We start from the raw sequence: 17369 nt of genomic DNA, 5'->3' as shown, positions 1-17369 counted from the left end.
AAGCACCACTGGAGTAGGTGACATGGGTAGATGCCACTTTCTAGAGAAGTATGACATACCCTTAGTGCCTCCTGCTTTTCAACCTGCTTCTGACCTTGCCATGGCACCTCAGACTAGAAATGGAGATCAAAGCAAAAACTGCAGCACTCTTCTAGCCTTTGAAGTCCTAACTCATGCACCCATCTTTTCCTGGACATTATGAAATCCTGGACAGGCAGACAACTTTCCACACCCTAGAACAAAAATCATTCAACACGATGGTGAGGAATCTCTGTTATTTCAGTATTTGGCATTGTAAGCAAAGAAATAAGTAACAGGTGTGCTTTAAATGATCAATGGTGTCAAAAACAGAAGAATCACAATTTTTTTAATTTACTCACTGCTCTGCATGGAATTCTACTTCTTCAAATGGAAAAATTTAAAATAGCATAAATCTCCCCAAAAGAAACAAAGAAAAATTCTTCTGAGTATAGTACTAGGGAGGAAACACATTATTATCTGATACTTTGATTTCTAAAATTGAGATATTGTAACACATCAACATGAAGTCTGTTTTCTTACACTTGAAAAAAATACTTCAAAATGAAACACAGTCCATAACATGAATGGCAGAAAAAGGCAAATTCTCTTTTGGATACTCTCAGTACAAAGTGAGACATCAAAACTTCATTTTATTTTAAAGCAGTCACAGTTTACAAGCAAGTGTGTCAGAATGAACTGAGATGAGAAGGTGGCTACAAGCCCTGCCTTCAGCTCTGTTCTGCCCCTCTCAGAAGCCTCAACACTTGTACCAAAGAACCAAGACATTTGGTGAAGTTAAACAGGCTTGTTCCTCCTCTTGCATAAAAAGTTAACTTCAGTAATAAACCTCCCACAGACAAAAGCAGTGGAACAGCAGAGTAATTCCATGGGGAAGAGGGATGGCTCCTGACCAACATCAGACAGCTGTCAGGACAGCTGAGCTGTCAGGTACCTCTTCCCCTTTGCACACTGGACTGTAGCTAAAGAGCACTGACACTGCACCTACAGAACTGCCACTGTATCTACATCTACTGTGCTGTCCCAGAAGTACAATAGTCCAGGCGACTGTGCACTCACAACAGTGCATCCACAGCACAAAACACAATTTGTATTGACTGTCAATACAATTGACAGGCCAAGCCTGCATCCTCCCCTGCAGCAGGAAGCAGAGTATGAGACTCACAGATATCCTAACTTCTTCCCACAACAGATGGACAATCCTGACGGGTGGTGATTACATGCCAGTGCCTGCACAAATGCCCTACCCCTGCTTAGAGCACAATACAAATTGCTCACACTGGCTAGGGCTTTGCAGCAAAAAGGATGCAACAGGGAGAGAGGAAGGGATGAGCCTTGCAATGACAGAACATTTTGAAATACTTCCAATGGTCAGTGCATAAAAAAGCACAAACCCCAAAAACATCATCTCTGTTCTTGATGTTGCCAAGTTTAGGCAAGAGCTGGAAAGAGAAGTTATGTAAGCCTAGGATGCACTTTGGCTAAGGCCTTACTTTTGGCATTTATTTGGTTTGGGGTTTGCTTAAGTAAAATAAAATTTAAAAATTACAACTTTACTTGAGATCAGTTTGATCCAATTAGCTGCTTTTCCACGTTCTGTATTTTTTAACCACAAGTGATTTCGAGAAAGGCAGTTCTTACAACATTAAGTTATTTATATATTCTGCTAACGGTAACGTTCAGGACCACTAAGCATTAATGTTTCACTAACTGAACTGCACACATCTAAGAGGGCTACGTGCGTTCACCACAGAACAGCTCTAACAACACCTAACGACCTCTTCTAGAGACAAATTTCTCTAGATTCAAAGAAGCGAATGCTCCCTGCTCAGGAAAAAAAATGCATACACAATCCTGAAACACTATTAGAAGAAAAAATCGCTGCCAGTCTAAACATTCCAGCACCCAGGGACTTCCAAATATTTCATATTTATTCAGATCTTGTAAGAAAGAAGCCAAACAAAAAATGAATACCAGCCATATGACCTCCACTGAACTACACTGACTACACTGAGAATGAGCACAATTTGATTATAAAACTTAAGTTGCTCCCGCTTTCTCTCTCTACTGTCAGCACCTGGGTAAGTTATGGAAATGTACTCACCAAAAGGTAATTCAAATCTTGTGTCCAGCAAAATTTTATGAGGAGTTGGGTTTTTGGTTCCACAGATTTCATCATGTTTCATTACAACTTCTGCCTCCAGTGTAGACCACTCCCCAGGACCTTCCTGTGACACAAAGGCCTTAAGTGAATGAACATTTAAGTCTGAAGAACATCACACATCAACTCTCACACTTTTGCTAAAACAGACCAAAAAGAGCTTTATGGCATTATCAACTGTATTTTAACATCAAATTACATCCGTTTAGCATGCACTGGCTTTTTCTTCCCAACTGGATTTCTTCCAAATTTCACAGGCATCTACCAGGGCAAGCAGCAAAAACAAGTGCTGCCTTCTCAATGGAATTGCAAAGGTAAACCCTCAAAGGCAGGACTGAGGAGTATCTGGACAGTGAAAGGAACTGAGCACCAGCCAGATCTCATGGCCACACTGCAGGGCATCTCCACTCTTTTCCTTTTATGGAAAATACAATCTACCTCTCCCTGGCCAAATCCAATAATCTTCTAAGTAAATACCCTAAAATTTGTGTTAAAAATGCTTAGTTGCAACAAATGCCAAACTTGTAGTTAGAGCAGTTACAAACATTGGCGCATCCAACTTCCTACTTCTGTCCATATATATTAGCACAATGTTCACCTAATGCTACAACTAGAAGCCCTAAGAAGATACTGCAGATATGCTCTGGGTCTACCTTGTCAGCTGGACGAGATAGATGTCTTTAGCAGTAAGTCATAGGAATCTGACAATCAGACTTAGCATTAAGTCCTTAAGACTTCATACATTTGTCTGTGTTCCTTAACAGATTAGGCCCTAGCTCTTGAGTCCACACAAGTGAAATGAGACCAAAGAGCCTAGTGTAAGCTCACTTGTGATCTCACTACAAAATCAAAATCAATGTGATGAGACAGCTCTCTCTGCTCACTCAGCCTTCCTGACTTTGCAAGTGGAAGTTTTGCTTAGGAGCTAAGTCTGGGCTGCACCACGCCAGGTCCGTAATGCATTAATTATCAACACTGGAGTAAATAAAGGTTCTCCGTCAGCTTAACCTCATCAGATTGGTGAATGGCCTTCAGAGCAATCCACACGGTCCCAACCAGGGTGTCCCAAATCAGTCCTTTGTTCCATACTTCCACAATTAGGCCCAGGTCCAGCCGACTGATCTCACTGCAAAAAAAGTAAAGGCAGCACAGATGAGAAAAAAGTAGAATACAATCTAATTTTTTTTTATGTTCTGCATTACCACCATGACTATACCAGTGAACTATTTCCACAGAGCTGTGTCAAGCTACAGAGAACTCCTGGAATTGTGTGACTGAGGCAGCTCACACTCACAGGGAACACCAGTTTCTAGTAACTCACAGTTTAATACTAATTACACAAAGAGTGCAAACTAAAACCCTGAACTATGTCATGCATGAACTGCCAGTAGGGAACTCATCTCTGCAGCTATGTACACAGGAGGAGGAAGTGTACCTTGGACCAAAACCTAGAGATGAGGTGTTGTCGTCAGGCACCCCACTTCTAAAGTGAGTGTCACCCCTGGCAGCACAGCAAGACAAGTGTACTTTGGCAGATGCAAACATGCCAATACTTAATTGTGAGTGTAGCTACTCCTAGCCAAAAGTAATAGTCCGAAATCCAGCATAGCTCCATCAGTAGCACTACCTATTGCTTACGGCTGTGTGGCACCACTTCCACTCCAGCACCAGCTTTCACATGGCCACTGAGTGACAGGTTCTTGGAAATAATCTGATCTGAAGGTTTTCACAAACATCTTTCCTTTCACCGTATATTCCTGACACAAGAACGCATCTCAAATTTGCATCTTCTCAAAGTTTTACAGCATTTATGCCTCACATGTGCATGCTGGTTTATAACTATGCCTACTTACATGCCTACTTCAGAACAGCCTAACATTACACAGCAGACACTGGTAAAAATAATAAAGTAGGGAAGAATCTTGAGCTGTCTGTTGGTATCACAGCTGTCTCACACTTATCCTGAAGAAAAGCTGTAACTCGTAATTTTTCGAGCTCAGGGCTTCCCTTTATTGCAACTGTTAATCCTCAAAAGTAGGCATCTTGGACAGTCAGTGCTGCTGCCCTCTGCCCAAATATATCCATGTTACAGCTATCAAGGAAATTTAAAAATATGTTACTATCTTATTTCTATAAACTGCCTTTGTAGCCAAAATAAGAAAGAACTGCTGCAAATCCAAGCACCCACTTGAACTTTGCCTCCTTCTTGCAACTAAAAGAGAACATCATATCTACAAAGTTCAAGACAAACCTTGCAGTTACAGTAGAGTATATAAATGTCTGGTTTAAATCTAAGTGCTTCTGTTCATGTTTGAGACACAGGAATTAAGGTTAGGAGCATCCAGTACTTGAGTGGCTCAGTCTGCAACAGTTCAAAATCAAGCGATTACACTGCCTTCTATGAGTTTACTGCTGGCATCCTGCAATAGAGTCTCCAGCATCCTTTACTCTGATAGGGTTACTCAGTATGGCCAACAGCTGTACCAGCATTGCTCTGCCCTCACCCTGCATGATATTCATCTGATTGCAGCCTTATGATGACTGGCTGACTGCTGGATGGAAGGGTGTGAGGCCAGAAAGGAAAGGAAAGGAAAAGGAAGAAATACTCTATTTTCAGTCACAGCGTATAACCATGCACTTTGCTTCAACACACACTGTCAGAGAACGACACTGGTAATGATACACCCAATGAGCTCCTCTAAAAATCTCCAAAGGATAGGTCATCAAGTAAGAACAAAAAATAGAAAGAATTCCTGTGGCTTTGATTGCCTTTGTGTCTCCCTTTCTCCACCTTCTGGTTAGATGCAGAACAGCTTCTAGAAACAAAAGAGCTGAGACTGAAATACGGTGTCCCTCCCTTTACATACACACAGAGGACTTAAATAAAGGCATTTCTCACAACTCCAACACAAATGAATTACTGTGTTCTAAACATCAGTGGGCACTTTCACTTGAGGTGTTTCCTGCAAACAGGCATCACATATACAGCTCTTTTAAAGCTCTTTCAAAATTCGAAGATGTCCCCAAGGAATACATTGAAGTGTTTCACTGGTCTGGTAAATAGCCAAATCTCAAACAACCCCAGAGACCCAAATTCTGCAGTGTTATGGCTCACAAGGAGCTTGACAGCAAAGCCAACAAACACAGACAGGAAGCATTTTTTGTTTGTGGTCTGTTCTTCTACTATGCCTCATGAAAAAGGTAAACACAGCACAGACAGTAAAAGCATCCTTCCCCTGGGGGGAAAAGCTGCTCTGCTCAAAATTCTTTTCCAACTCCAGAAAGAATAAGAGCAAGCTAGAGAACAGCAGTATGGGAATACTAGCACCATTTCTCCTAGGACAACTTAATGTACACAGGATCATGCAAAACATGTTACTTCCCACATGTAATATTTCTGTTATGAGAAGACACCAGAACTACTGTAGAGTTGCCTGGCTAACGCAGGGACAATAATGGCAAGGTAGTTCAGCTAATATTCTGCTACCATATTCCCTAGCAACTAATTATGGAGCGTCTCAGTGACCTTACAGCATGCCAGCTAAGCTCCCAGCTGATACCAGAGCGCAGCTGCAGGAGCTGCCTGAGGGGAGGAAGGAGGAGCAATCACAGGAGCCTTCACCCAACATATTCAAGTGGTTTCTTAAATCACCACTGAGAAGCCTTCTCTGTGACTGGCTGTGTTTAAAGGTAGCTCCTGCCCACAGGATGAGCACAAATCACAGGCAGAAAGAATTAGTAGTTTGAGTACAGGCATGTGACTCCAAGTATAGGTTCAATTCCTTGTCCCAGCCTTACCCAGTCCCGAATGTTTTAAATTTAAATGGCCTCTGTCTGACCAGAAGCTTCAGAGCTGCGTAGATGCTGGTGTTTAGGAGTGTGTGAGTTTCACCAGATGCCGAAGGACAGGCTCCAGAGACTCTTCATGCAGGAGCACATATAGCTTGTGCTGCTCCAAAAGCAGAGTACCACCAAACAAAGGAGGTGAGAGCACAGCCATGATGAAAACACAGTACTGACCCAGGTGACCTCCTTAACCTGAGGCAGCAACCTCCCACTTTCAGCTGACAAACAAACAGCTGGTAGATTAGGAAACATATTCACAAAATTCTTACATTAGATCCCATGTAAACACCTCAAACCAACTCAGAAACAGCAACACTATCTTTGACCTCACAAGATGAATACAACATCATTCCCCCCCATTTAGTAAATTTAGTTCAATTTGCCTTATAAAGCTATAGAAACAGAAGCAGATGCAGTACAATCAATAAATCATTCATCCACCAGAAGGAAAACCCACACCATCGTAAAAGACACTGGGAAATCCTTGGCTACATGTCACATCTATGAGAATCAAAGCAAATCAGAAGTGCCAACTGCACCAGAAGCCCTGAAAAAGCTGGAATGAACTGGTTCTGCTGCTCATGAAGCAGCTCCCAACTGAGGTAACCAGGATCACCTCGTAGAGGCCCTGAGGGTACTAACACTTAATTGCCCTGACCAGCCTCTCCAGCCACAGACACCCACACGCTCTTCCCACACCCAGGAGCCCCATTTAAGCTCAGCTATGGGCCTTTAGTCCTTGGCTAAGCTCTCTCATAGGGATGGGGCGGGGGCGCGGGGGTCGACTTTACAGGCACAGCTGTGCACATACTGGCCAAGGACAACATCAACCCACACAGTAACTTCCCAGTTCAACCTCAGACTTGGCCTCCCACTACAGACCTGACTAGCAACTGCCAATCCATGGCACCAGCAGAGAAAATCTCCCAACACACATCTTTCACCACAGGCCACCGCATACAACACTAGAAAATTATTCAGGTTGTCACCAGGCTTGTGCATTTTACCAACCCAAACATTCCATTCCTACGTACACTAGCAGTGCTGTATGAACACCAGGGCTATGGAAGGACTCAACCATAAGCACCTCATGCTGTGCACCACCATACTTACAACATAAAATCCTGTTCCCAGCAGGGCTGGTCACCTCGCACAGCCACCGTCGTGCTCTTCACATTTTGCACTTTCAGGGTCACATATGTATTGAATTTATCTGGGGAATGAGGCACAAAATGTTATCTTCATCATCACACCCTTTCATCACATCACCTGCAACACTGTAATGTTTTCAGTTCATACAGTGCATCCAGAGAGACCTCAGATAAAAAGTCCATGTGGGAAAAATATCACTGGGTTTAAGAAGACAAATGTTAAAGATGTTTTCCACCTGCATCAAATTTTCCATCATAGCTTTTTCAGAAATCCAAGCACAAATGAACAAAAACATGCATCTGTTCACTTGCTGTAAGACAGGGACAAAGAGAGTAAAATCCTAAGGAACACAGACACTTTGTATGATGCTGCTTCTGAAATGCAGACAAGAGGAAGAAAAGACAGTCTGAAGGCACAGGACCCATCATAAATACTAAGCAGTGAGAAAAACAAATTTGCAAAACATATAAGCAAGAGGTTGGGTTGGTCATATCATCTCATCCCTTCTGACCCAACTGCTCTCCTAGTCACAACTCAGTTTTCCACCCATGAGTCCACAAAGAACTTTACAGGCCAGTCAGGGAAAAATACAGATTTACTGTTAAGTGTGCTGAAACCCACCTGGCCTAGGAAAAACACATCACACTCACATCTAGACAAGACAGGCTCTGTTTAGATGTTTTGCTTTTTACTTTAAATCTGAAGGAAAATTCTGGAAGAACTTTTTTCCTAGTATCTGCTATCTCTTTGTTAATAAAACCAAAAGCAGCAAAATACAAAGTTTGAATATCAGCACCCAAGAATGAACAAATTCCCCTTTAAGGGGAGTGACCACCTCAGGCCTATCTATCAGCTTCAAACAGCCTGGAACAAGACATGCTAAGCACCCAGAAAGCAGTGCACATATTTTAATACTTTGATGTTCTCTTGCATCCATTCCCAATGTTCAATCTCAATGAAGTCAATTTTAATACTGTCAAAATTTCACATGGAAAACAAAGATATAACAGCGAACATGACTTTACAAAGGGGAAATCATGGCTGACAAATCTGATGACCTTCTAGGGCTACTGCACTGGTGGACGGGGCAGAGTAACTGATGTTGTCTGCCTGGACTTGTGCAAACCATTTGACACTGTCCTGCACAACATCCTTATCTTTTAATAAGAGAGCCACAGATTTGATGGATGGAGCTCTCTGTGGATAAAGAACTGGCTAGCTGGCTACACCCAAAGACTTGTGGTCAGCGACTCATTGTCCACCTGGTGACCAGTAACAAGTGGTGTCCCTCAGGGGTCTCAACTGGAGCTGATAGTGTTCATTGTATTTGTCAGTGACAGGGACAATGGGATCAAGGGCATGCTCAGCAAGTTCACTGATGACACTAGGCTGTGGTGCAGTCATGCTCTGGAGAGAAGGGGCGCCATCCAGAGGACCTGGACAGGCTGGAGAAGTGGGACTGTGCAAACCTCATGAAGCTTGTTGATGAGTAACAACATAAACTGGCTGTGTCCTCGCAGCCCAGAAAGCCAAATGTATCCTGGGATGCAACCAAAGGGACATGAGCAGCAGATCAAGGAAGACAATTCATCCCCCCTGCTTCTGTGACATCCCATCTGGATTACTGCATACAGATCTGGCATCTCCAACATAAGAAGGACATGCAAGTGCTGGAGCAAGCGCAGAGGAGGAAACAAAGCCGGTAAGAACAGTGGAGCACCTCCCCTATGAAGACAGGCTTAGAATGCTGGGGCTGTTCAGCCTGGCAAAGAGAAGGTTGTAGGGAGATCTCACAGCAATCTGCCAATATCTGAAAGGAGTCCAGAAAGGAACCCTCTATCAGGAACCATAGTGATTGGACAGGGAATTCTAAGTACAAATTGAAAGGGGGAAAATTTAGGTAGGTATTAGGAAGAAATCCTTTACTGTGAAGGTGTTGAGACACTGGCACAGGTTGCCCAAGTAAGTTGTGGACTCCCAATCCTGGTAGGGTTTGAGGCCACGTTGGATAAGGCACTGGGCAACATGGTCTAGTGGGAAGTGTCCCTTTCCATGGCATCGAACTAGATGATTCTTTAGGTCCCTTCCAAGTCCTGAACATTCTATGACTATATGATTATATAATTTTAATGCATCACTGCTGTGGGTTACTATAGCGAACCACATCATCTAGCTTCCAATATCCTAACATGAAGGGAGGAAACAGAAATTACACAATCTAGAAGCTCAGGAAGGAGTCAAGAGTCACTGAATATTCCTATATATCCAGTTATTCATTACCACATTACCCTTCCCTGTCTATTTTACTCCTGCATCCTCCTGGGACACTGAGCTTATCAGTGAAATCACATATTTGACTCAGGTTTAACCTGAGTTAAACCTAGACTAGAGGACAAATCTTTTGCATTTGTGAGCAGGCTTGATTAGGGAAAAGATAAAGTACACACTGTCTCCCTTCAAGTCTGGGCACTCAGCTTTCCTTCCCTGGAAATTCAAGTTTGGTGCACAGACAGATCTTGATCTGCTGTGGAATATGGATGAATCCTGGAAATTTTCTGCCATAATCTGAGGACAGCTATATCCAAAGAATTAAGCTGAAAAAGTAAGTTATGAATGAGGTGTGCAACTGTTTCAGACCTAAACACCTCACTAGGTGTTATTCCAGAAGTTTTTGTTTATGAGCCTTTTATATAAGTGCTTATTCTTTTGGGAACTGAACATCAAATTTCCACTGAATTGCTAAATGATTCCTTGCTAGCTTCTGAACCACAGTGAAAAGAAGTTGCCCAGACTGTAAACTCTGGGCATCACCAGCTGTTTGTTTTTATTATGTAGACAGAAAACCTAGCGGGTGGGATTTTAATTCCAAGCAGGGCCATTACAGACTGCCACATAAGAGAATGATTCACTTCTGCAGTTCTATCCAACAATCCTAGTTAGGACTGAGAAGGTGCTAAATCCACAGATGCACACACCAGTTCTGCTTAAAACTGGGACAGAGACAAAATGAGATGAAAAGGCCAGGTAGGTGGGGAAGGGTGACAGTAAAGGAACACATTTCCTCTTTTCATCACCTGTTCAGGTCAGGTTAAGCACACAGAGGTTTCTTACCACTGTGACACCAGGTCACAGCCTCAAGCTTTCTACTAACTCAAACTACCTGGATTCTCAAGGTAGACTGGATCACTCATAAGGAGAACATAAAGGAGGTGAGATGACGTGGAGGAAAACTGGAGGGAGCAGCATGAACAGCAGTGAGAGCAGGGATACTCATTGCTGTAAACAAGCAGTAGAGCAGGACTTACCTGGTGGTCCATGGAGCTTTGCTTTTTTTACTGTAAAGAGAAGAAAGGAAAAGAACAAAATAAGAGCCTGTCAGTGATTTTGTCCTGCTACAGTTTCCCCTGAGTTAAAGCATCACAGTGAATCATATTAACTGGACAACATCCCCTGCACAGTCCTGGTAGCTGGAAATGCACACTCATTTAAACAAATCTGGAGATGAAAAACTCCTTTGTACCCCATGGCATCTCTCTGAAGTGAGGCATTTACAAAAACAATCACAGGCTTAATGTTTGGAAAGCAATGCAATATGTCTAATACAAAGCAATCTCAACATCAATCCTCTGCTACCAGATGTTAGTGCTGCTTAGCAAGATGTCATTTCATACCACCTCACTTACAAAGTTACTTACTTTCCAGAAGAAATAAACATTTCTTTATAAACAAAAAAATTCTCCTAACACTATACAGCAGACCACAAATTGAAAATAATCAAGCCTGAATAGCAGCTCCTTAAGTAGCTCTATACTATGACATTGTCAATTAAATTAAATAAGCCAAACAAACAACAATGTAAACTCAAATGTCATTTTTACAAGCTCTACTCTGTTAATTTAATTCCAGGACAGTATTTATATATAAAAATAGAATTGTTAAAACATAAAACAGTATTGGCTCTTATCTCACCAGATGGAGAAGGTCCATGTCTACCTAGGGGAGATTTTGTTTACATTTCCCTTTTGCAAGCTCGTATCCTCACTAGAATTGCTAAGAGTAAGCACTAAAAGAAGACATCTCTAGGCTCCAGCTAGTTTTCCCAATGGAAAACTAACACTAAGAAGAAAATATATTTAAGAAGCTAGAAAGCAAGATACACAAGAGAGCAAAAATATTTAAAAGCTGGTGCAATGATATTTCCTCCAGAAAACAGAGCTGACAGTAAATTAGAGGCTGACAGTGTCCAACTTTTATCTTGAAAGTTCTAGAAAGAAACATTAAAAAATTACAACCAATTATTTTTTAAAAAATGCCCTGACACCATTATACTCAGAGTCGCAACGGAGTGTGATAACAGCATTGCTATTTCAGAAATTCTCCTTTGCGAGCATTTACAGTCTAGGTAGATGCCTGCATGAAGGAAAATGCTTCACCAAGTACATTATGAACTGTTACTGTTAAAAGGGCTGAAGCTCCCACCTAGACTGACAAGGCTCACAAGCCTTTAGGTCCAAAATAAACTGGCTCATTTTCCCCTAGATTCAGGGCCTGAAGCATTCCTGATGTTGAACCTAATGGTGCAAGTGAAATATACAATAGCAGGGGCCAGTGTTCTTGACTGGAAGATACAGATGCCTTCAAATCAGTTTGTTTAACCACTGAGAAATATGTGGGACAATCTACCCACTTTCTAGGTTGCTTTGCATACCACACAAAAGCAGACATTTCATGAAATACTGCCCTGGAGCGCCCAGGCACCAGCTTATCTCTGCACTTCCCTGTTCCCCTCCCTTACAAGAGGCAGGAGACAAAGAACCAAGTGCATGTGCTTGGGAAAAAAGGCAAAGGAAGGCAGGGGACACACGGGAAGCTTCACAAGCTCCACTAGTGTTAGCATGGAAGCAGAGGCAACCCCAGTGTAGAACAACAGTAGTATTTGCTAAAAAAGCAACTGGAGTGGGCCACCTGCTCCTAAACACAGAGACGCAGCCTCTGCAGCGGCAATATGCAAACTAAGAGACAGATGTCGTTTGTACACTGTGATCACAGCCTCTAAATATTCAGAGACTCCTTTGATGAAAGGCAGCAAACCCTGCACTGCCTCGGCAGTTGAGAGGGGTGCCTGTGGAGGGCTTCAGCAAGAGCTGTCCCAGGGATATCCCGGGGAAGCAGCCAGACTAAACAAAGATCACAAGCATGCTACAGACTCACATGGCAAAAATGGAACCCTTAGCAACTCCCAGGAATGAGCACCATGCCTCTAAACAAAGTGCATGTAATAAATTACACCTTTAGCTGTAGAAATAGAACTTATAACTAAGACCTGAATCACAAACCTGCGAGTCTCATCTCACCAGTAACTCCTTTGCTCTATCTGCAAACCTGTACAGCATGTCCAAAAAGTTCCCATGAAAAGGGACTTGGACGTGTTTTCATTTTGCTAGCCCTATAGGAAAACACTTCCTAGCGGTGTGCAGAAAGCATTTCAAAGGCGCAGCTCCCAGAACATCTCCCAGGACTGGCTGTGAGACTGGAGGATTCCCCATATAACAGCTTGAATTTCTGGGAGTTCTGAGCTGGAATGGGCTGCTAGGCACTGCTAGGGCCCATCCTGTATGTCAGCCCAGGGAATTTGCAAGTCAGATGCATTGCACGGAACACCAATGCATCATGCCACGAAGGACTCCACCTTTTCGAAGGAACACTACTAAGAAAACTTTTCTGCCCACACCTGCTCCTTCTCTCTGGTTAAAGCTCCTCTATGCCAAGCTCTCAAGGAAAGACTTAAAGTTGAGTTCTGAAGCTCAACAGAAACCTGATGCATTAGTTACTCAGTGTTACAGCAAAGGCTGAAAAGTCATTGCTACAAGAAGCAGCATGAAAGTACCTTGAAATCAAGCCATATGCAACAGTTCTATAATGTAAAATGTAATTTTTATAAATAAAATCTGATTTTTATAATATAAAACCGGTACCACAAAATGAAACTATTCTCTAGAGCACCCAGCAACACCAGGTTTTACAGCTACAGTTGCTCCTGCATTGCCACAAAGCAAAAACCTAAACATAACGTAATTAATGGTCTAGATCAAGTATTTCCTGACTCATTCCCAGTTAGGCCACAGTACTCCTGGTCTCTCGGGAAGGAGCATTTTTAAACCAGCTGGAGATGTCAAATTCTGCTCAGTTTCAAATGGCTTCTCTCAGCAAACTAAGTCCATCCATTCAGACACAAATATCAAACTATGCTGATCCTATGCCACACCACAGCAAGAGCAGGACACAAGGGTGGGAATGAAAATGACAGAAAATTAGAAAGAAACACAAGACACAAAGCACAACACAGTGCTTTGCACTGCCACAGGCAAGCCCATCATGAAAGAGATGCACAGAGATGCACCTGCTCTCCCTGCCCATAAAGATTGATTTAATCTCAAAAAAAAAACCTTGAGTATATCAGAGATACAGCTATTCCATGGAGTTATTAGAAGGCAGACAAAACTTGATGTAGAGTTTTTTCCTCCATCTGAGCATCTCTCATCGTTTTGGCATTACTCTAATATAGACACAAAAAAGAAATTAACTTTGAAGTCTTGCCTGCAACTTAACTAAACTAAAAATTTTTAAAAGCCACAGCAAGATTCCAGATGCTCTGCAGCCATCACTTACAAAGGACTGGAGGGTCAGACAAACTCCTAAAGACAAGGAAAGGAAAACACAAGCCAGAAATTGCAAAAAATGTCTAGAATCACTGTGGGAGGATGAAAAAACAATAGCAGAGCATACACCAGAGTATTTTTAAACTCAGTTTCTAAGCAGAAAGCCTTGTTATCCACGTATTTTTCAAACAGTCTGAATGATTTTTTTTTCTGAGCAGGTGCTACATATACCACTGAGGTAATTAAAATTAAGCATGCCAAATTACTGCAAGGTTCAGAAGAAACTCTGCTCAAATCTCCTCAAATCAAGCAGGCACATAGTCATGTTCAGTTAAAGGGAAACCAAGTGTTCTGAACACCTGCACATCCCAGATCACCTTTAACCCTTGCAAATGAGAGGAAGGCAACACAGGGAGTGGCTGAGCAGATGGCCAAAAGATTACATTCTAACTAAATCCAGCACATGACTTACCACCCGATCACTCCCCCCACTAGAACAAAACCTACATCCCCTCGCAGGACACAAAAAAGTGCTATGGAAGGGCTGTGGAAGAAATTAAAAGAATTACCACTTTTAAAAACAAATGCAGTGCTGAAAGCAGAGCATTCAAAACTCATTTTCCTGATCAGCTACTTGATAAATAGCTTCCTCATCCCTGTGAAACACAAATGCAGCATTAATGTGTTTTCAAGAGCGCTCTAACTTCTACAGTAACTTTCCCCAGCTGAACAGCAGAATCAACACATATTTCCATTTCACTCTGCTTTTCTCACCTTTTCCAGGTGTTCACACTTCAGTGTATAGTGACATGCAGCACTAGGTGCAAAGGTTGCTTAAACAACAGAAATAAGAGACCACAGCAAGCTGCTGATTCTACCCAAGACTAAGTCAACAAACCAAATTCACACCCATGCGCCCTCCAGCAGGCATGCAGAAGGAGGGGAGCCCTCCTGTGAGGGATGCAATGGTTAGGTAGTGCTCCAGCCCTTCACTTTCTGTAACGCAGCCTTTGGAAACCATTTTGCTGCCTGAATCCTGCACCAACAGCTGTAGTGCATGTATGTACCCCATAGCAGAGCCAGAAACTCAACACCTCCTACTCACTTCTTGGAAGTGATTGATAAAATACACAACAGGCTGGCAAGTGGCTCAAGACTGGCACTTTTAACAAGGTCTGCTCTGTCCCTGGGGATCTAACCCTGACACACAAGGACCTTTCACAGAATCACAGAATGGGTCAGGTTGGAAGGGAACACAATGGGTCACCTGATCCAACCTCCCTGCTCAAGCAGGGCCATCCCAAAGCACACGGCATATGATTGTGTCCAGAGGGCTTTTGAACACTTCCAAGGAGGGAGACTCCACCACTTCCTTCCCTGCCCTGGAGATCAAAACATGCACAGCCTCTGCACACTCTCATCTTCCACCTGAGGGTGAGGAACCCTTTTCTTTCTCACTACTTGAACCCAAAAGGTGCTCCAGCCTGGAGGAAGCAGAGACCATGAAGTGATCTCACCTGTGATTTTAACTCCATCACTGCTGTGTTTCATGCAATCCCTATTGAAGCCTATCAGCAACAGTTATGGCATTAACTGCAATTCCAAGTGCCATAACAGAACAGCAGTACTGACTGTGCCATGAAACTCTTCCCTTCGTAATTCCTGAGAAAGGAAAAGCTGGATAAAACAGCAGTTTAGTGATTTTCCAAGTCCACTACGAAGATTCAATGTGACACAGCCACCTTGACATTCCCAGCCTTAGACAGGTGTAAAAAGAAAGGCTCCACTGCATTCTCATACACTTAGAGTGAAATTAAAGGAAGGAAGAGATTTCCCTGAACCAGCTTGGAGAAATGATGATTGCACAGGAGGCCCCAGAGACCCACCAGCACTCAGCAGCACCTCAAGAGCTTCTGCTGTAACTGCAGAGCTCAGAGCAGGGTCTCCAGCTTCTCCCAGCAGAGCCCTGCAAAGCTGGGGTGGTTACTGCAGACAAGGCTCCTGCAGCCTCAGGGGCCACTGAGAGACACAGGACTTAAGTCACATTCATTACTTCATATTTTGTTTTCCTGCCAGGCAAAACAAACCACTGGTTTACATATAAACACTGTTCCACTCAAGCAGGAAGGGAGTACTTTATGCCCCAGTATTCTCTTTGAGAATGAAGTGATGGAAACACAGTGGTCCTTCATGGACCAACAGTCCTAAAAGCTGAGACTGAATTCACAGTACATGGGGGGATAACATTCTGTTGTTATTGCTTAATGTGAAAGGAGGGCTGGGCTGATCAGGGAACTGCTCTGCTGCCAGAAGGAAGAGCTACTGCAAAATGCGACTCTGTTTGGTAACTGGCAGAGAGCAGGAAAATATCACAGATTTTCAACAATACCCAAATTACTAAGGTTGCTTCTAAGGATACAATTTTTCTGATTTAGTACTTGAAACAGTCCTTCAAAAATCCATTACCTATCTGATGGAGACAACTGCGGGGGAACACAGATAGCCAAGTTTACCTCAAATGAACTGAAGGATCGATCTGCTTTAATAAGTAGTCCGGAATAAATGGAATAGACGTGATATGAGTTCATTAATTTTTAATAGTTCGCAGGAAAAAAAACCCCAACATACCACAAAGCACTTACATATTGCATTTTCCAATCATGTAGCAAAGAACTTTCTTCAATTTGACCACTCTGAATGCCCACAGGACAGATTGACTTGCCCTTCCCAAGGTCCTGGGAACCACATCAAACAAAGGGAAGATACATTCCCTTCAGCAACCAGCCATTACTCAAGGATTCTTCTCAGGAAGGGGGTGAGCAAAAGAGAGTTTTTAATCTGTCGCCTGTGATAGCAAATTGATCTACCCAAGAGATTTCTGTATTGCCAGATGCCTTGAAAATGAATTAGAATCCTTCCTAATTCACATGAATTAGCATCTTCCTGCTCAAATGATCTGCAAATTCATTACCCTGTCCAGAGACACACAAAGCTACTACATTTATTTGATTTACAATACAATTTCCAGCAAACAGCTTTCTATCAGCCACTCCACCCTTCCTGCCTACTGGACAGTGACTGATAGAAGCTGGGACATGTGACTCTTTGCAGGGCTTTCCAAATCCCTGTGCAAAAGAAACATATACTCAGTACTCCCATTCAAGGTTCACCACCATTTCATAGAGGATTTCCAGGAAAGCACTTCATAATGTACACTCACCTAAACTGCCAAACCTCACTAGATGCTCTCCTGCTCCTCTGTAAATTCTCTGGTCAGTTAAGACCCAGGCCTTGCATGCACAAAAGAGTCACAACCTGCAGAAGATAGCACCCCACTTGCTCCCCTCCGTAGCCCAGACATTCCACAACTTGGGGCTCACAGCTAAGTCCCAAGGGGATATTGCTGCCTATACTGTTACTGTTACTATACTTGACCCCAACATTAGTTTCTTGCCAGAATTTTCATTTGTATGGGATGAACTTCAGTGAGCAAAGTATTGAAACCAAAGCAG

At 42.8% G+C, this 17369-nt stretch overlaps 1 protein-coding gene across 1 annotated transcript in view; it reads right to left on the bottom strand.

The window, feature by feature from the left end:
- LOC136374278 (serine-rich adhesin for platelets-like) overlaps positions 1-17369 on the bottom strand; it is a 206126-nt gene that overhangs the window by 169511 nt on the left and 19246 nt on the right. Inside the window, exons 2-5 of the mRNA XM_066339578.1 lie at positions 10504-10533; positions 7160-7259; positions 3209-3326; positions 2144-2267 (exon numbers count right to left, since the gene is read on the bottom strand). Of these exons, the coding sequence (XP_066195675.1) occupies positions 2144-2267; positions 3209-3326; positions 7160-7259; positions 10504-10533 (372 nt within the window). The remainder of the gene's footprint in view (positions 1-2143; positions 2268-3208; positions 3327-7159; positions 7260-10503; positions 10534-17369) is intronic.

Source organism: Sylvia atricapilla, chromosome Z, assembly GCF_009819655.1.
Source record: "Sylvia atricapilla isolate bSylAtr1 chromosome Z, bSylAtr1.pri, whole genome shotgun sequence".
In the NCBI taxonomy this organism is placed as follows: Eukaryota; Metazoa; Chordata; class Aves; order Passeriformes; family Sylviidae; genus Sylvia; species Sylvia atricapilla.
The sequence above is the reverse complement of the archived record's forward strand: the minus strand, read 5'-3'. Positions and strand labels throughout refer to the sequence as shown.